Genomic DNA, 21,316 nt, shown 5'->3' with positions numbered 1-21,316 from the left:
GAATCCAAATCCTAAAAGGCAAGACCCAAACCACAGGTCGATCAACAGTTCTTCTTTCACTTCCATCTCTTGATACCTGTTTTCTTGCTTTTCTTACCACTGCTATAGTGAACCGCATCTCTAAGCACCGGGAGTCGTGAACCGTGCACAAGGTCCTTCTTAAACTAGAAATAAGTGAAATAATTGTTCTATAATTGTTCTAGGTCACCTTGCCTTCTGTGTTCAATAGTTAGTAGGGGAAGTGCATGGCTTGGTATCTCTCTTCCCTGTAGAAAACCAATCACAAGTCCCTCCTTGTTTTCACTCCAAAAAGCTGGAAAATAGAGCAAATCTTAGATAGCCTAACTTATTTTTTTTGCCCTGGAAAAGGCAGCTACTATCCCTGCTGGATTTCCAGAAAACGGAATGTACCTAGGGAACCCTATTGATCAGATCAGAGACTGAACCTAGTGATCTTTCTCCTGCTGGCAAGCATCGATACCTGTCTCCTAATGAATTGATCTTCTCTTGGGCTCTGATTCACACAATCGGAAAGCCCTTGCGATGTGGGTCACCCTTTTCCTCTATACATCTGTTCAGCAAAGGGGGCTTGCTATTCTTTGCAATTGAAGGTTGGGCCTACATATCTCTTATTTGTGTGGATCAACCATCCAACAGTGCTCAGGTAGTTTGGCCTATAGTAGGGCAAGAAATATTGAATGGTGATGTAGGCGGGGGTTTCCGAGGAATCCAAATAACCTCTGGTTTTTTTCAGCTTTGGCGAGCATCTGGAATAACTAGTGAATTACAACTCTATTGTACTGCAATTGGTGCATTGATTTTTGCAGCGTTAATGCTTTTTGCTGGTTGGTTCCATTATCACAAAGCCGCTCCCAAATTGGCCTGGTTCCAAGATGTAGAATCCATGTTGAATCACCACTTAGCGGGATTATTAGGACTTGGGTCTCTTTCTTGGGCGGGGCACCAAATTCATGTATCTTTACCAATTAACCAATTTCTTGACGCTGGGGTGGATCCTAAAGAGATACCACTTCCTCATGAATTTATCTTGAATCGGGACCTTTTGGCTCAACTTTATCCTAGTTTTGCCGAAGGAGCAACCCCTTTTTTCACTTTAAATTGGTCCAAATACGCAGAATTTCTGACTTTTCGCGGAGGACTAGATCCAGTAACCGGTGGTCTCTGGCTGACCGATATTGCGCACCATCATTTAGCTATTGCTATTCTTTTCCTAATCGCAGGTCATATGTATAGGACCAATTGGGGTATTGGCCATGGACTTAAAGATATTTTGGAGGCTCACAAGGGCCCATTTACAGGACAAGGCCATAAGGGTCTTTATGAAATCTTAACAACGTCATGGCATGCTCAATTATCTCTTAACCTAGCTATGCTAGGCTCTACAACCATTGTTGTAGCTCATCATATGTATTCTATGCCTCCCTATCCATACCTAGCTACTGACTATGGTACACAACTTTCCTTGTTCACACACCACATGTGGATTGGCGGATTTCTAATAGTCGGTGCTGCTGCACATGCAGCAATTTTTATGGTAAGAGACTATGATCCAACTACTCGATACAACGATCTATTAGATCGCGTCCTTAGACACCGCGATGCAATCATATCCCACCTTAACTGGGTATGTATATTTCTAGGTTTTCACAGTTTTGGCTTGTACATTCATAATGATACCATGAGTGCTTTAGGCCGTCCACAAGATATGTTTTCGGATACTGCCATACAATTACAACCTATCTTTGCTCAATGGGTACAAAATATCCATGCTACTGCGCCTGGCGTAACAGCTCCTGGTGCAACAACAAGTACTAGCTTAACGTGGGGAGGCGGCGAGTTAGTAGCAGTAGGTGGCAAAGTGGCTTTGTTACCTATTCCATTAGGAACCGCAGATTTTTTAGTCCATCACATTCATGCATTTACCATACATGTGACTGTATTAATACTTTTGAAAGGTGTTTTATTTGCTCGGAGTTCCCGTTTGATACCCGATAAAGCAAATCTAGGTTTTCGCTTTCCTTGCGATGGGCCTGGCCGAGGGGGAACATGTCAAGTATCCGCCTGGGATCATGTTTTCTTAGGTTTATTCTGGATGTACAATGCAATTTCGGTAGTCATTTTCCATTTCAGTTGGAAAATGCAGTCGGATGTTTGGGGTACTATAAGTGATCAAGGGGTGGTAACTCATATTACAGGGGGAAACTTTGCACAGAGTTCCATTACGATTAATGGGTGGCTTCGAGATTTCTTGTGGGCACAGGCATCGCAAGTCATTCAGTCTTATGGTTCTTCATTATCTGCATATGGTCTTTTTTTCTTAGGTGCTCATTTTGTCTGGGCCTTCAGTTTAATGTTTTTATTCAGCGGCCGTGGTTATTGGCAAGAACTCATTGAATCTATCGTTTGGGCTCATAACAAATTAAAAGTTGCTCCTGCTACTCAGCCTAGAGCCTTGAGCATTATACAAGGACGTGCTGTAGGAGTAACCCATTACCTTCTGGGTGGAATTGCCACGACATGGGCATTCTTCTTAGCAAGAATTATTGCAGTAGGATAGTGGCTAGGAGGTTTTGAAAGGCATTATGGAATTAAGATTTCCCAGGTTTAGCCAAGGCTTAGCTCAGGACCCCACTACTCGTCGTATTTGGTTTGGTATTGCTACCGCACATGATTTTGAAAGTCATGATGATATTACTGAGGAACGTCTTTATCAGAACATTTTTGCTTCTCACTTTGGGCAGTTAGCAATAATCTTTCTAGGGACGTCCGGAAATCTGTTTCATGTAGCTTGGCAAGGCTGGATATAGGATCCTTTACACGTAAGACCTATTGCTCATGCCATCTGGGATCCTCATTTTGGTCAACCCACCGTGGAAGCCTTTACTCGAGGAGGTGCTGCTGGTCCAGTGAATATTGCTTATTCTGGAGTTTATCTTTCCCTAACCTTATCTTAGCCTTAGGCGCCTCTCGGAAACTTCATAATCTGAATCACTTTCCTCCCCGGGTAGTAACCATAACTTTAACTAGGAACTACCCAGTATAACATCATTGCTTTCCAATTTTAGTAGCTTGAAGGTTTCTTGAAATGTGTGCCCTTTAATAAGTAGTATCTGCAGTGTAAGCTCCAGTAGTTAATTGACCTCCTCCAGCCACTTTGACAGTAAACAAATGTTTCTGACTCTCATATCAGTGAAGCCCACACCACCATAATCTTTAGGGGTGCATAGGTGTTCCCATCTGACAATGTGAAATTTCTTCTTCTTACTCCCAGTAGAAGTGATTTCTTATTTTATCAACTTTTTCTGTATTTTGACAGGCAAAGTGTAGCAACCCAGAAGGTACATAGGGACATTTGATAAACATGCATTGATCAATATATCTCTTCCTCCATAAGAGAAATGTCTGCATTGCCAAGAGTCCAACTTCTTTTCTACCTTTTAATGAAAACAAATCATTAGAAGAGATCTTGTCTTTGCTGATTGGTAATCCCAGATATTATATTTTATTGGAAATTTGCCTATCTCACAGTTATATCAGCTACCCTCTGCTCCTCCTCTACACTCAACCCTACTGTGAAAATATCACTCTTCAAGTAATTGACTTTCATGCCAGACATTTCCTCTAAACAGTAGAGAAGGAATTAGAATCCAGTAATAGACTCCATGTCATTATGCAAAAAAAAGCAAAGTATCAGAAGCATATTGCAAATGACTAATCCCCCCTGGTATCAGATGTGGTACCAAACCTCTAATCACACATGCTTTCTTAGCTCTATCCAGAATTGCAGATAGTGCATCACCTACTAGGTGAAAAAGCAAAGGAGAAAGAGGATCTCCTTGCCTCAAACCTCTGAAAGTAGAGAAATATTCTCGCCAATCTCCATTCATATTCACACACACTTTGCCTCCTTCCACTGCTTGTCTAATCCAATCTATCCACCTGTCAGGGAAGTTTTTCCTATGCATTACCTCTGCCAAGAAAGGCCACTGAACTCTATCGTAAGCTTTTTCAAAGTCCAACTAAAGCAAAATTCCTTCAGAGTGAGAGGTTTTTAACTCATGCAAAACTTCATGAAGAATTACACATCCATCCAAAATGTACCTCCCAGGAATAAATCCAGTCTGAAGAGAGCTGATTACTTGTCGAGCCAGAGGAGTAAATCTAAGTGTCAGAGCTTTGGTAATAGCTTTAAACATAACATTTAGAACACATATGGGTCTATACTGTAGGATACTATTAGCATCCTTAATCTTTGGCAGTAGAGAAATGACACCATAGTTTAGTCTGGACAAGTTCAACCTGCCATGATACAGCTCCTGAAGCATTTATATTAGTATATCTCTCAACTGGGGCCAAAAGGCTCTAAAAAGCTAACAGAGAAGCCATCTAGACCTGGAGCAGTATTTGGTTTCATGCTTTTCACCACCTTGTCTATCTCTTCACTCATGAAGTTAATACAAGTGAGGACTGATTTCTGTCATTCATATAATTCAGAAGAGGAAGGCCGGTTGAGTGCTTTCCACGTAAGACTATTGAGTTTCTAGCTGATTGCCCATATTTTCCAGGATAGGATTTGTCCACTTGATTGAATTCATGTCATTGAAGCAATGAACTTGCTAGCCGGCGTGCCAAAAAGGTTGCTGACTTTGGGTACACAGAGTAGTGGCGAGAAAAGGGCTTGCGCCTCAGCCGTTTCGCTTGATTCGGACCTTGTGGTTGTAGTCACAGGGTACAAAGATAACCCCACAACCATTTGTTGTATTCTTTAAGTCAATCGCTCGTAGTATGTGCTAGAATGAGATGAGATCCAGCTCAAAGGTGAAGACCTCATTCTTTGAACCCTCCCGGGCAGTTCCTGTTCTAGCTTCTCTATCTCTAGCAAGTGATACGAACAACACAACATCTTCTCCGGTCGTAGGTCGGTAGGGCTTGCCCTGGCTAAGAAATGGAATAAAAAATTCCCAGTTTCTTGACTGTTTCTAAGATTATTTACCTTTATTTACATGAAGATGCACGGTCTCTTACACTTTTCCTAGCTTAAGTTGGCGGATTGGTAAACAAACGGCTCTGCAGCTCCGTTCGCTTCGGCACCACTCCCTTGCTTCTTATCGAGGTCGGTGCCAACAAACAAGTCCCATTCGAGCAATGGAATCTACATAAGAATGTAATCACTGTTAAGTATTCCACTCACTGATGCCCAGGAAAATGGGCCTCTGAAGAAAGCAAAGACGTGGCCCAGACCGAAAAAGGAACTTGATCACCCGGAGAAGATTTCTTTTCTTTGCTGATTCCTCTCAATGAAATTTGCCATGTTGCACTAAGTTACTTACGGATGTATGCATGCAGTCCGGGAACACTTTGGGGTGAACACCCATCCGAACAAGTAGGGTCAATAGTTCAGCATTTAGGCCATAACATTTAGCAAAAAATGAATCTGAAACCCAACAAGTGCTCTCCGAACCAAGCTAGATAGTCTCCTATCACTAGGCTCACCAACCAACCTGGACTTTGATTCTTTCTTATTATTCTAACGGGATATAAAAACCATAAGGATTGTTTCTAGCCGAGAGTTCCCATATGACATAAGCGCTCTTGGGTGGGGTGGGCCCTCATTCGCCAGGTCTTTGAGTGCCCGTCGTACCACGTGGTTGGTACACTAGGCTGATAGATACTTTACTTTAAGGATCTGGCACCTTCGCTAGACGAAGAGTAAGCGACTTCTATTAGCACCGGACCGTCGAGTCGAATTTCTCGTGTCATGTGCAATGTCCATCAATGGTGCTTCATTAATGTCCATAGATTTAGACTCCTTCCCCCTTCCCTTATACGCAAAAGATCGAGAGGGGCCCGAACCCAAACCGAGAACGTAAACAGAATTCGACTCACTCTCGTATGGCTCGCCCTCTAGCCCTGGGCGAGTCGGCCGGGTCATTCCCTCTTGTTCTGTTTCTGCCACGATAAAGATGCACGGAAGAACTATGGTATGCCCAGCGCGTGGAGGATCCGTTGAGAGTGTCCCTTGTCTCGGTAGGGAACAGTACCTATTGTCTTGCAAAAAAACGTCAGTGCTACGGTCCCCTATTGTTTGATCCAATATTGACCGGTGCGGATCACGTTCTACTACCTCCGGTCCGTGGTTCGACCTCCCGTAGTGGTCCTTGCTTTTCTTTTTGAAAGCTCCGCAGGGCCATTTTGCGTACTTGCTCAGCGTGCCCCCCTTTCGTCGAGTGCCCCGCCCGGTTCACAGGGCTATTGGCCTACCAAGCAAGCACTTGCCCACTGCTCCTGCCGCCTGCCAAGTGGGCTCCGCGCTCGTTATCCTGACTGTTCTCTCTGCTGGGCCCTTTCCTATTGCTCTAACCATAAGCTATGGCAATTCCAGCTCGGACCCACTCTGGCCCACCCAGCAGGGCCTGAGTGAGCTCAGTGGTCAGCCCCTGACGTTAGGGGTCTTTCGCTTTTGCCAGATCTATAGAGATATTACGAGTCCTCCGTCCCAGATTCCCTCGCCGCGGCCATCTGGTTCACCGGTACTACCAAAAAGTCTCATGCTTACGTTACTGTGACTGATATATAAGTATGATCTCGGACTACGAAGACCCAGTCGTGCTTCTAGTTTCCATTCTCATCATCATATTGAAGGAAACTCCTCGTGCTCTGCGATAAGAACTTGGAGTCCGTATCATGGTGAAGGTAAGGTAACGCTGTGATTCTTGCTCAAAAAACTAACCGAACACGTTCGAGTTATTGGCTCGTCCGACCCGGCAGCATTCATGAGTCGCTCATTCAACTGTCCCTCGGAGACACGGTCGAGAAATGCCATGCATGGTCGCCCCCCCCCCCCCCCGTCCTTTCTTTCTCTCAGTCCCACCAGGGTGGGCCCCTCTGGGGTAATAAAGAAATGGATAAAAAAAAGGGGACTTCTGCTACAGGCTATGCCACCCATTACTTATGAGGGAAGTCGCAACCGTCCCATCGCAAGCACCTACAATGTCATGATCACATTGGTTTACCCTTTTTTGGTAGTTCAACGGACGGTCGCCCCTCCAACAAGAAAAGGTAGAAATATGGAAACTTCTCTGCCATTTAGATCAGAGAATTTATAGAGGAAATCAGATTTTAAATTTCCAGAAACCACACGATTATATAGCCAAAGGGAATACGCCACGCCTAAAATCATCCCAAGCGCAGCTAATGTGGCTACTAAGCTATTTCTTTGGAAAGCTCCTACTAAGATTAGAAATTGCCGATAAAGCTGCTAGTGTCGGGTAAACTCATATTGGCTAAAGTGAAAAAGAAGAAAATGGTAGAGAAATTCGGCATGGTGCTCACTAAACCTCCATAATATCTAACAAGTCGAGTCTTATGTCGGTCATATAGAACACCAACACATAGAAAAAGGGCTGAAGAAACCAGTCCATGACTTAACATAAGTAAAATGCTACCTCCAATTCCCTGTATGTTCGATAGAGCCTAATATTCCCCCAGAGTACGCCGCTTACCCCTCGAACTGTACAAGATAGTTACCACCTGTCATACGGCTTTCTAACTCCACTTCTTTTTCTGGTCGTTCCGCTCTGTCGGATCGATGGTAGTCTCAGAGATCTGGTAACCTCCGACATTTTTGACAACACGCTTCCTGCTTCCGTTTTGAGTTGCGCATCTTTCTCCCCGGGGCATACTATAGTATCACATCGTAGACCCCCACCCCAACTCTATCTTCCTTATCAGTGAACCGAAACATAGTGCATAGGTACTCTTCGATGCTGCGAGGACGAGACGAGGTGACATACTACGATCACGCACTGAAGTTTTGCCCTTCGTCTCGGCATATGGAACCTCTCAGCTGCTCCCTCGGGATAGGTAGGCCCACCCCCCCTTTCCCGAGAGGCGGCCGGGCTGTGTTTCCCCTGCGGCCACCCAATGGCGGCAGAAAACGAAAAAGGGTGGGCTCCGCGTGGTTCGCGTTTTATTGTAAAAAGAGAGCTTTTCATTCTCTTATAGAAGCCCGCGCCCACGTGGGTAAAGCCCAGCAAAGCTGCAGGGAGCACTAAGCAATGGGGGGATGAGGGCGACTCCACCCACGGGTTGGACCACACCACAGGAAAAAGTCCTTCCACGGCAAGAGAAGGGTGACCGGAACAAGAAAAGGGAGCTAGTCGTTGGAGGGAAGACAAGGCTCGTTCCGTGCGACTCCACAGAAGAGTACGCGCGCTAGAAAAGGCAGCCAGCTTAAAAATGCTAGCTAGCTACTTTTGTAGCCTTATTTAGTTTGGTTGCCTATGCTTGCTCTCCGGCGCGCTACGGCAACACCCCATGCTTGCTTCTTTCTTTTCGACGCGGAGTTCGCAGCCTCCCCACCCTTGCTTAGCGTTCCACTTGTGATCCTGGAGGATTTGGAGAAATGCGCCCGACCATGAAGAATGGATTTTGTATTTTCTTTCATGTGAACGGACCTATCTTGTAAAGAATGGTTTTTCGTGCTATAGACCACGTTGAGAAAGACCAACCAACAACACAAATAAAGACCGTTCCATTTGGGTACCTCGAAAGGGAGGTGCTCCTTATGATGCTACGGACGGCTGTCCAAAGTGCATGCAATGACGGGCTCAGATAGGATAGGATTGTGCGCGCCGGGCCCTTTGGGTGTCCATATTTTGGCCGACCTTAGCGTATATAGTATGTTATGCGACCGTAATATTTTGATACCTTCCACCGCTGTTACGCCAGAAATCCAAGGTTCCACACGAGCTCCTGTTCTGCGGCGTGGTGGCAGGACCGCTAGGGGATTGGCTCCGGGTGTAGGTAGGGTCAAATCCGCAGGGGTCATGCAAATACATAGGCCCCTTCCCTTCTGCCGAGTTGTTTAGAAGGCGCTTTTCGTTCTACGGTCCCTCGGAGCGAAGGGTTAGGAAGGTAGTACGGGCCCTCTGACTTCCAGCTATGTGCTGTGTGTGACTCCCGCGAAGCGAATGAAGGGAAGCTCTTCGAGCTTTCTCCGCCAGCGGCTTATGTAGTGGTCGGCATTCCTACGTGCTCCGACTGATCCCCACTGGAGATTATATGAGGGGTCTTGGAAACTGTCGTGACGCTTTGGTGACGAAGGTCACCGGGGTGACTATGGAAGGATTCCGTGGTAGTCTCTGACTCCCTCCAACTCAATCAATATCAAGAACATGTCGTGAGCATGGGGGTTTGGCCGACTACTAAACTATTGGCTAGGGCTTTTCTAGTTATAGCTTCTATAGTGAGTGGCCCTTCCGCTTTGATCTAGTTTTAGTTTGTATTGTACTAAATTGAACACATATCAAAGAAAGGCGATCAATCAATAAGTAGTTGCCCTTCTCCGGCCTGGGAAAAGCAGCGAACTCGTTAAACAAGGGGCTTTTTTATTCATGGTCGCTACTGTTGTATTGTATATTGTCGGGGGAAGCTACTGCTTCTATGACAGCTCCGCTTCCTCGTCTTGCTTCTACTTTGCTTGTTTGCGCGAAGGCTTAGAGTCCTTTTCGCTAGGTCCAAATTCGTCAAAGCGAAAGATCTGATCCAACGGAAATCCCGCATATTGAGCGCAGCTGATATGTGGCTACTAGGCGCGATCATCCCGCATGCCATAAAAATACTTCTTTTTTTATGGCCCGTCATATAAAGATAGAATAGATATGGATAGAGAGACATTCCATTGATTCGCGAAATGGCTCGTCGATCCAAATGAATCATTCTTCTGGTCTCTCTCTCTGCCCCCCGCCCCAAAACTGACCCACGACACAGCGCCCATTCGTTTCGCGCGCGGGAAGGCAACGAAGTTCAGTTCAAAAGACCGCAGCGGAGTGGAGCAGCCGCGACACGAAGTTCCTTACCTTAGCTGGATCTCGCTGGTGCCACCTAAACGGTAGGTATAGGCGGCGGATGTCTGACGTTTGGAGTTGTCGTTCGTGCACCTGTCCCCAATAGAAGAATGAGTGATCCCTTCCCCTGCGGATCATGGCCTTACCATTAGGTCCCCGATGGCCAGCGGGAGATTCGGTATAGCAGCTCACGTTCGTTTGCGCTTCGCGTTCCCGCTAGACTGGGCACGTGTTAGTTGTAGGAAGTATGGTTACGAAAGTGACTTCGGTTCGCCAGTTCAGGCTCAACTCCTCGCTTTACGTTAGCGGACTTACAGGTCGGGTCGGGGCTCCACTCTCTTTCTTTCTGTGTGGGACGATGCCGGGGAATGTGTCGAGGCGGTGAACAACAACAAGACAACTAACTACATTTGCTTTTTCCCTCCATGAGATGAGCCAGTGCATTGGACCGATGGATAATAGAACTGAGCTGGCCAAATGCTTGGGCGCTCTACATACGATGTAGAAAAAATTAGATGCATATCGATTTCTTTCTGATGGATCCAGAATAGATAGATATCTTGTATCATCAATAGATAGAAAGAGGTCAACCCTTATTATTGATAGAAAACCTTTCGATCTATCAGAACAGATCAGGCCATCTATCAATCGATTTGAATCATCTCGCTTTTCGTTCATTTCAGCCACGCCATAATAGCTGCCACAATAAGAAAGAAGCAAGCGAAACAGCTAGAAGCGATCGCTTCGCCACGCCCAACAATTCTTATTCACGGGAAAGCCAACCGAAAGATTCGATTTGGACTTCGTAGAGCCGGTGCTGCTGCTGTTTGCGTAGGGCCGTCCCCCACTCCCGTCCCAGGGCGCTAAGGGGTTTTGTTTTAGGAACAGACGGCGGTGTTTTGCTGACGCCTCGAATCGACGCTTTTGTTGCGACATGCTAAGTTTTCTCCCCTATTTCTAGTAGGTTGATGGGTCGCATGCCCGGCACACATGTTTTGGCCTTGCTTGTGTGTCCATAACTCAAAATAGGTGACCTAACGGCCGCCGCCCGACTAAACATACCAATAGTCACCAAATTCATATGGGCTACTGAGGAGTAGGCAATGATCTTCTTAAGATCGATCTGTCTTAAAGTGGTCAAGGAAGTATATATTATAGCAATCGCGCTTAGAGTATAAATGAAAGGAGTGAAACAAAGTGTCGCTTCGGGAAACATGGGTATTGAAAATCTTAAAAACCCGTAGGTTCCCAATTTTAAAAGAATTCCAGCCAAGATGACGGATCCAGCCGTAGGTGCCTCTACATGGGCTTCGGGTAACCAAATATGAACTGGTACCATAGGCACTTTGACGGCAAAAGAGGCGAAAAAAGCAATCCATAGAAGGATTTGGCGCCGCTCACTAAATTCAGTGGTTAATAAAATTTGTAAATCGGTGGTTCTTGTTTGGAGAAGAATCAACAGAATAGCTAATAGCATAAAAACGGATCCAAGTAAAGTATATAGGAAAAACTGATATTCTGCCTTGATCTTTCTTTGTCTCGAACCCCATACCCCTATAATGATGGTAGAGTCAGGGGTGGCCCCAAAGCGGAATTGACCGGTGGTAGTTGGTCGAAGCCCCAGTGGGTAGCCACTCCCTTCTTAGGGAACCGTACGTGAGACTTCCGCATCATACGGCTCCGTCCCGAGCTTCCGTCGTCGGCCCTTGTCATTAGACCACTATGCTTGTCTTTTCCGCCTTGACTCTCGAATCTTTTGCTGTTCGGGTGGTGGCGAACATTGCTTCTGGCGTAGCGGGAGATGCCCGCCCGTCGTTTAGGCCTGCTTCCTGCCCGAAAGAAGGCTAGCCGGACTAGTGGTAGGGGACCCGACCGTAAAAAACCCTACCCTATTCTCGAACCCTCTGCCGAGCTCTACCCTGCCCGCATTTATTTCAACAGTCTTTCTTCGGAATTCTACTGAACGGGTCGATCCTCCACTCCGTTTGTTTTAGCAACTTATCCTCTCCCCTCCGTTTGTTTTAGCAACTTATCCTAAGGTCTCTTCGCCAAGAACTCTCCGGCAACGACAGAGGAACTAACCTCCTGCAAGGGCGGGGGGGCTTTTTTTTTAAATAAGACCTGGACGATTATCCCTACCCTCGGTAGCTTACGAGTTTACGTCCATCCCTGGTCGGGTATAGTTTCCTTTATTTTTATCCCTTGTAGCCGTTACCCGAATTCGCGCAAGTGTGTCCACACCCCCCCTGACTTGACGAGGAATTCATTCTCGCGAACAAACACACCCCCTACACACACCTAGGAGCACCCCTTCCTGCATATCCATACAAGACCTGAGTAGGCGGGTCGAGGTCCTACGAGGTACCCACTACTCGGAGTACCCTCCCACCAAAAAAAGATGTGTGGTTCGGTGGTTCGACCAGAAATGCTATGCTTACGCACAAGACTACCCCTCTTCCCGAAAGCTTCGCGGGGACCTTTACTACTTTACGACGACGGGGGACCGCCCGTAGGGGGTTTACTGCACAAGGCCCCTGCAGAGGAAAAGCTTGATCCCAGCGAATAGAAGATGCTCAGCTCCGCACAACATAGGGATTGGCACGCTTTCGGAAAGAACATAGAATAGTAGAGGATCCAGCATGCAGGACACGGCGATCATTAGAAATTCACGAATTAGAAATGCTGTAATATACTCTTTCCCAAAACTTCTCATACCAGACCAACCCACTGAAATGCAAATAGGGATCAGAAATGTGGTCAATATCACGAAGAATAATGAAAGACCGTCTATACCCATATACAAATGGATGTTTTCATAAGGAAGCCATCGAAGGCTTTCCACAAATTGAGATTTGGCCGTAGAAGGATCGAATTGTATCCGAGGAACAGGGGGATACAAAAAAGTAATAAGAGAAACGCACAGACCAATCAATCGTATCGGTCTTATTGAAGAATTTGGAATGAAAAGAGGAGTAATGCTTCCTAGCACGGGACAGAGAATAGGACCACTTAGATCGAAATAGCATTCACAGAAATGTTCTAACATAGAGTAGAATTGAACATTGAAAAGATTAGTTGACAACAGTCAATCAAAAGATGGGGCGCCAAATTACTAAACAATAGGGGTCTTTCTGTGCAAGTCAGCTGAACACCGTAATTGATGAGTGAGTAGGTGGGTTAGGTGCACCCCTCGGACCAACCCACTGAAATGCAAATAGGGATCAGAAATGTGGTCAATATCACGAAGAATAATGAAAGACCGTCTATACCCATATACAAATGGATGTTTTCATAAGGAAGCCATCGAAGGCTTTCCACAAATTGAGATTTGGCCGTAGAAGGATCGAATTGTATCCGAGGAACAGGGGGATACAAAAAAGTAATAAGAGAAACGCACAGACCAATCAATCGTATCGGTCTTATTGAAGAATTTGGAATGAAAAGAGGAGTAATGCTTCCTAGCACGGGACAGAGAATAGGACCACTTAGATCGAAATAGCATTCACAGAAATGTTCTAACATAGAGTAGAATTGAACATTGAAAAGATTAGTTGACAACAGTCAATCAAAAGATGGGGCGCCAAATTACTAAACAATAGGGGTCTTTCTGTGCAAGTCAGCTGAACACCGTAATTGATGAGTGAGTAGGTGGGTTAGGTGCACCCCTCGCCCAGTGGGAAGTCATGAGGCTAGCCCCCCCCCCTGAATGAAGAAGTAGTGGGGCCCCCTGCCCGCCCACGTATGCGCCTTTATTTAGATTATAACTAAATATTATACTGAACTTTATCCGGGAATCTTTCTAAAGAATCCATCTGGCAAAACGCAATTTGTCGATTTCAATCTAAGGTGCACCTTGCCTTTTTCAGGTAGCTTTGTTACGCCTATTCAGCTAGGTGGGGCATTGGTCATAGCCGAAGTCGAAGGGAAAAAATAAGGTAATGAGATGATGGTGCCATCAAGAAGTTTTCGACGAACGTAGTAGCGGCCAAAAATGAAACTCTTGCACGAAAGACCGGATTTGACGCAAGATGAATGGCGTTGGGGTTTTTCAAATGAAACCCACGATCAGAAAGTCACCAACGGAGCCATACAATCTATCTAGTAGTGTGCCATGGCACGGTACTCCGCTTCGGCAGTGGAAGGAGCAACTGTCTATTGCTTTTATCTCATCCAAGATAGTGTCTCGTCTCCCCATAAAATAGATAAGCCTGTAGTTGAGCACCTATTTGAAGGCCCAATCGGCATCAGTAGTTGCACGCAACTATAAAGAAGACGATGACGGAAAAAAGGACGGCTCGAGAAAAGGTCCCTCGAGTATATCTAAGAATCCGATGAACTGCTGCAAAGTGAACTGACCGGGGGGCAGCCATGAAAGGCTGAATTTCTTAGGAAAAGCCATCTGGGCAAGAGATCGTCAGATAAACCAAACTGCCGACCTATTGTCTGTACTGCGTCGGATCAGATAATGGTGAGCCATCAGTCGGACGGAGTTTAACGTAAAGCTCCAAGGGAGTGTCAACAGTCTTCCCATCATTGAGTTGAGCTCGAGTGGTCAAGTCATGACGTTATTTGATCTGAGATACCAAATATCCACGAGGAGAATGTGCGACCTCCAAGCCAAGAAAAGGCTTAGGGCGCGTCAGCACCTTCATAGCAAATAATTGATGAAGGCGACACTTGATCAGCGATATGGTAATGGAGTAATCACTAGTCAGTTTGATATCATCAACATACAACAACAGAATAGCACGTCCTCGAGGATAAACTGATACGAACATGGCCGAATCATGATCACTCCGAGCAAACCCTGCCTGGATAACATAACCACTGTGCTGAACTTCAAAAACCGACGCTATCGGGGCTTGTTGAGACCATAGATCGCTTTGCGTAAAGGACAGACAAGAGAAGAAGTCAGAAGGGCAGGTTCTCTTTCATCCGTCTTTTCTAGGTGCGCATCTCCATCTACTAAAAGTAGGGGTGGTTGCCATAGATAGATTGGGTCATTCGTAACCTGAGCAATAACCGATGCTACTACAGCAATAACGGAAATAACCGATGCTACAGCAGAAACTACAGCTATACGTGGCGGCCCCACACGCAGCTTTGTTTAACAAGCATCACCCTTCCTTTCTTTTCAAATGCTTCCTCAGTCAATCAGCAGCTTATTCGATTCCTATTCTTATTAAACATCTGATATAGATGGTGGGAACAATGAAGCAGATTCTTCATCTGTAGGTTGCAATCCGTATGATTTCTTTTCTCGATCTCCTGCTTGTGTTTCACCTCGCACCTAAGCATCACGTTCCTAGGGACAGAGACATCTGCGCTCTAAGGCAATCATAGTACTACCAGCATGGTTACATCGTTCTGCGGGCAAGCTTCAACTTCAAAGTCACCTGATTTGGCACCAGCCAAAGGAGTAGGAACAGCAGCTGGGGAAGCACCATTACCATCCATGGGATGCTTTGTGAACAGCCCCCTCTGTTCAATACCGATACCTGTCAGATTCCATAGCTGATGAATCTCTTTCTTTTTCCGCTCTTTCCCCGTCACGCAAGACGCTTTTCTGGCACAAACCTAGTAGTTATTTGTCCTGCTGATCTTGGGTGAACTGATGACACTGATGCTCCAAGACCAAGAGTTTTCACAGCCAAAGCTATTGAAGTTGCTCCCTCCCATGAATCACAGCTTTCTGGACGCACTACTTGAACACCATGGAGCAAGATAGAGAAAAAACTCCTATCCAAGTTGATCGAGCTAAACCCACCCACCGCCGGGCAGGTGCATCAGCCTCTTCTTTCTATTTTCCGACAGGGCTACCCGCACTAGCCTCTGACCTCTACTCCAAAACCTGAACTTCACAGATCCGAAGCCTAAAACTTCACTAATTCCATCACTTCACAGAGCAGGTCTTGTTTTCAAACTTGCTTTCGGGTTAAGTGCAGAAAATCAATTCAATATTCCTGTCATTGAGGATCTATTAGATGAGCTACATGGTGCACAACTGTTTTCCAAACTTGATTTGAGATCAGGTTATCATCAGATAAGAATGAGAAGAGAAGACATTCATAAATTTTAGGACATATTTTTGTCATTATGAATACTTAGTGATGTCATTTGGACTCACTAATGCACCTGCTACCTTCCAATCTTCAATGAATCATGTTTTTGCTCCGGAAATACCTTTTGGTATTCTTTGATGATATTCTGATATATAGCAAGACCAAACAAGCTCATCTCAAGCATCTAAAGTTAGAAGGTCATAAAAACTATATGCTAAGATTAGCAAATGCAGTTTTCCTGTCCCTCAAGTGGAGTATTTAGGGCATGTTATCTAAGGATAGGGTCTATCTACAGACCCCCACAAAATAGTTGCCATCAAAGAATGGCCAGCACCTAAGACTATCACTCAGTTGAGGAGTTTTCTTGGTATGGCTGCAGAAAACGAAGATTTATCAAGAATTATGGGATCAATTCTAGGCCACTTCATGACTGTCTAAAAAAAGATTCATTCCAGTGGTCAGATGCTCAAATTGAGGCCTTCACAACATTGAAGAATTGTCTGGTCACTGCCATTACCTACTTCTGCTTGGACTGACATCTCCCTGGATTTCTTTGAGGGTCTTCCCAAATCATTGGGCAAAGAAGTCATATTGTTGGTGGTGGACAGGTTCACTAAATATTCTCATTTCATTCCCCTTGCTCACCCTTATACAGTACAATCAGTCTCTCATGCTTTCATGGATAATGTTTTTAAGTGGAATGGATTGCCAAAGTCAATAGTCTCTGATAGAAACTGGATATTCACAAGTAACATGTGGCAGGCCTTCTTCAAAGCACTGCAAGTGAAATTGAGGTTTAGCTCTGCCTATCACCCACAATCAGATGGCCAGACAGAACTTGTGAATCAGTGTGTGGAAAATTACTTGCGTAGCATGGTTTTTCCGCAACCAAGGAAGTGGGCTAGTTTGGATCAAGCAAATGCCACTTGGGAGGATGCCGACTTCATCAAAGGTCTCTTTCCGGAGTTCTATACAGCTCCTATTCGTGGTTGGTGCCCTAATTCCAATACTTGACAATGCTTTGGGGGAGGTATTGTCATATCTGAAGATTACTGTACCTAACTCTCGATTGAATTCAGAGTGCTGCCTTTACTTCATCTGCCGTGAACGGAGCCAAGAGGCTTGCGTTCATTTCTTCAGTTACTCGCCTGTTTACTTTCCCCAGTAGCCCAGGGTCGGGAGCTAGGACTTCTGAGGTGAACAGTCCCTCAAAGTAACCCTGTATCAGAGATGCTAACTGGTCATTACCTTCGATCCTGTTGCCGTTTGAGTCATTCAGAAACTTTATTATGTTCTTCTTTTTTCTCCGTTGCAAAATGATGTGATGAAAGAAGCTCGTATTTCGGTCTCCATGGCGGAGCCAATTAGCCCTTCCTCTTTGCAGCCATTAATCCGAGTGCAAACTCTCTCAATTAAGTGTTGGAAGCAGTCGCTCCTATCCACTCCTACCAGGGAGGGGAGCCCCAAGTATTTGTCAGTGAGCGATTCGGTGACAATATTCAGCAGGTTGCATACCTCTTGTCTGTCCCCCCTATCTGTCTAAGGGTCCTTGGTAAAACTCTCTTCATTGAAGGCAGTACGTGGGTATCCATCTTATCTACGGTCTGCGGGTCATCCACATGACCAAAACAAAGGGTACGAAAGCAGTGAAACCGATATATCTGTTGAAGGCGATCCCACCGGTCCTATTTATTAAGTTGCAATGGCGAGTATCTTTGGACCCCAAAGAGTTGTATAAGTTGGAAAATGGAGATTTGCCTGTGGCATTGGCCGTTGGGCAGCTAGCTATTGCATTTGAAGGCTCCACAGAAAGAACCCGCAGGTACTATTACGACAGGTGGCTTCGAATCCAGTTTGTTAGTCGTTTGCATCTCGGTTAACAAAAATAAGCTTGAATCCCTCCATTCGTAGATCAATCAGCTAAAGTTGTTAAAACAATGCCCCGGTAAAAAGGTAGCAGAAGGTCGTTCTTTCTTACTCGAAGTTGCACTCAGGTGCTGCCGTTTTAGAGCTAGGCGATATTCTCTGTGTAAACCAGTATCGTATCTGTTCGATATGGACCATTCTATAAGTATAGTCATTTCAGTCTTCCTCAAAGGATCTCCGATCTATTGTGCAACCTTCCCTTCGAAACCCACCCCACACGAATACTTCTACCCCTTATCACAGCTCCAATGCCCACAGGCATCTGTCTCTAGCACAAATCTTTTACTGAAATCAGGGAGAACCAACACAGGGGCCTCAATTAAAGCTTGCTTGAGAACATCAAAGGATTGCTTTGGCTTGTCCACACAAATGGTACTCCTTTCTTTAACAAGTTCGTGAGAGGTCTCCTAATTATGTATATACAGGATGAGTCACATCTTGACCGGAGCCATGCGGAGCACAAAAAGTGAAGAGAAAGGATTTGTTCACCACTTTAAGCCAAAAGATAGAAATGAAAGCTATTCCCATAGAATGATATTAGATTCCGCAAGTGAGCTATTTATACCGAAGCTTACAAGAAGGAAAGTTGAAACGGGAGCTTTCCCACCACGGCATCCAACTCTTCTCTTCCGTAAGCAAAGGGGCTTTCAACGAGATAGGGAGCTGTACAATTTCACCCGTGGGTGGGGCTGGCTACGCTTGCTAGATTGGATCAAATATACGTGTCCTACGCTAGGCGGAATCGTTGTTTCACTCCTCCAAGCGTTCCTTGCCAATGGGTAAAGCCTTTATCTATCACTTCGGCCGGAGACATATTAATTACCTTTTTAATCCTGGGACCCTTGAAAGATCGCTTCCCTCCTGAACTGAGGGAAACCGGTGCCCGAGAGATCCGTTATCTGCAGTCTCTGAGCTTGATTGCACATCTTTTCCTGCTCATACATGTGTTTTTGCATGCTTGAGACCTCCTCTTTCGCTTGGCTATCCGAGGAAAGATGTCTGACGAGGTGGGTTGGACAATGTACGTAGTGAGCCTACTGCTATCAGTGTGAAGATGAGCATCTATCTTTCTTTTCAGGATTTTGTGTCTGTGTGTGCTTGTTCTTAAGGGAACGTGCAAATCACCCAATCATATCAGGATGGATCCAATGGGTGTGATTTTTTTATGTATTGATCACTTACCCACGCTATAAGAAGGGCGTCATGGAAGAGTTTGGGGTCCAAAGCCACACCTTCTTCCCCCCATAGGAACAGAGGTCAGGAGCTGCCGGCGGGGCGCTGCATTCAATCTGACTGATGGCTCAAGATAAGTACGAGACGTACTTGAGATAGATAATTTATGCATTTCGCTATTTCGAATACCTAAACTACTGCTAACAAGAATAAGTACGGAGAGATTGGATCTCCCTGGCGTAGTCCCTGAGAAGGTTTGAATTCCTCAAGACGCTCCCCATTGAAAAGAACCAAGAAGGTAACTGAAGTCACTAACCTCATCACCATAGAAATCCCACCTTCGCTGAAAAAAGTGGGCTGGATGGCCGTCCGGGCCAGGGGCCTTTCAGGGTACATCTTAAAAAGGTCACACTTCAGAACCAGTAAAGGGCGCAGTCAATTGCTCATTCATTGCCTGAGATACTTTCCGAGGAACTGTCGACAGAACGAACATCCTCCATTCTTTCAGTACCTTCAGCAGTATAGAGATGTTTAAAGAACTCATTCGTCATCCCACTCATCTCCTCTGAAGGGACACCGAAGGATTGTCTGAAGTAGGACCTATTCGTAGCTCATTTCAAATGGGCCAAAGAAAGTAGGGCCACAAAACCCTATTTTAAGAAATAAGTCATTAGATCCTTTAAGGATTTAGTGTGTGTGTGCTTGTTCTTAAGGGAACGTGCAAATCACCCAATCATATCAGGATGGATCCAATGGGTGTGATTTTTGTCTGTATTGATCACTTACCCACGCTATAAGAAGAAGGGCGTCATGGAAGAGTTTGGGGTCCAAAGCCACACCTTATTTCCCCCATAGGAACAGAGGTCAGGAGCTGCCGGTAGGGCGCTGCACTCAATCTGACTGATGGCTCAAGATAAGTACGAGACGTACTTGAGATAGATAATTTATGCATTTCGCTATTTCGAATACCTAAACTACTGCTAACAAGAATAAGTACGGAGAGATTGGATCTCCCTGGCGTAGTCCTTGAGAAGGTTTGAATTCCTCAAGACGCTCCCCATTGAAAAGAACCAAGAAGGTAACTGAAGTCACTAACCTCATCACCATAGAAATCCCACCTTCGCTGAAAAAAAGTGGGCTGGATAGCCGTCCGGGCCAGGGGCCTTTCAGGGTACATCTTAAAAAGGTCACACTTCAGAACCAGTAAAGGGCGCAGTCAATTGCTCATTCATTGCCTGAGATACTTTCCGAGGAACTGTCGACAGAACGAACATCCTCCATTCTTTCAGTACCTTCAGCAGTATAGAGATGTTTAAAGAACTCATTCGTCATCCCACTCATCTCCTCTGAAGGGACACCGAAGGATTGTCTGAAGTAGGACCTATTCGTAGCTCATTTCAAATGGGCCAAAGAAAGTAGGGCCACAAAACCCTATTTTAAGAAATAAGTCATTAGATCCCGTATCAGCTATAGCAGTGAAGTTCTCATAAGCTTTCATCATGTCGAGCTTTAGTGCACACACTTGATCATCTCGTGCCTCTTATATAGTTTCTAGTTTAGGAGTCCGAGCTGGAGGAACAAAAGGTGGAGCTCCGCCCTAGTGTTACCCTTTGCCTCGCTCTTTAGAGGCATGAGTGGTCACAACTCGACGTAGTCTAGCAGTTCTATTTGGCGCACGAATTGCGTATAGCAAAGTTGAAGAAGGCATTCTAGGAGCTAAAGGCGTCTCACTCGTCTCTCATTCGCTCGATGCTTAAGTACCGGTTTGCTTCTACGTCTACGGTTGAACTTGAAGGCCTCGGATTCCGAAACCTGTAGAGCTTGCACGGTGAAGAACAAGTACGTACTTCATACGAAAAAATGGTAGTCAGACTCCTCTGGTTTTCTCCACAGTAGGAGTAAGCATAATCCTAAAGCCGGCCCAATGGGCTATATTTCTTTAGAGTACTCAAAAAGTATGCTTTTATCGGAGGGAGATTGCCGGGTCTATGTAGAATAGAGAAGCAGCCAAAGAAAATAAATTGAGTAGCCAAAGGCCTCGTGCACAGTATGGAAGGAAGAGAAAAAATGCACGGTACGCAATGTATGATGATGAACGTATGGAGTTAGTTCGGTGGGTTGGTTGGGGAGTAGGGCCGGGGGGAGAAACTTGTCCCTTCTTGATGGCGAGTATATGCTTCGATCGATTCTTGTGCTCCCTATGCGCGTGTTCTTGATCACCGAACAAGTTACAAAATAAGTTTATGCGCTCCTATCCTTGTTCTTGTGAGTCCTTGTGAAGCTACA

General features: G+C 45.4%; 1 protein-coding gene across 1 annotated transcript; it reads right to left on the bottom strand.

The window, feature by feature from the left end:
* Positions 1–5,150: 5,150 nt before the first annotated feature.
* Positions 5,151–13,051, bottom strand: LOC125532263 (NADH-ubiquinone oxidoreductase chain 4-like). The gene is given in 5 exon segments (XM_048696391.1): positions 5,151–5,404; positions 7,066–7,266; positions 7,269–7,487; positions 10,920–11,434; positions 12,455–13,051. Coding segments are annotated over 5 exon segments (1,485 nt in total). The 5' UTR covers positions 12,916–13,051; the 3' UTR covers positions 5,151–5,315.
* Between the last annotated feature and the right edge of the window lie 8,265 nt (positions 13,052–21,316).

This window comes from Triticum urartu, unplaced genomic scaffold (assembly GCF_003073215.2).
Source record: "Triticum urartu cultivar G1812 unplaced genomic scaffold, Tu2.1 TuUngrouped_contig_9511, whole genome shotgun sequence".
In the NCBI taxonomy this organism is placed as follows: domain Eukaryota; kingdom Viridiplantae; phylum Streptophyta; class Magnoliopsida; order Poales; family Poaceae; genus Triticum; species Triticum urartu.
Note: the sequence above shows the minus strand (reverse complement) of the source record. Positions and strands in the feature narration are given on the sequence as shown.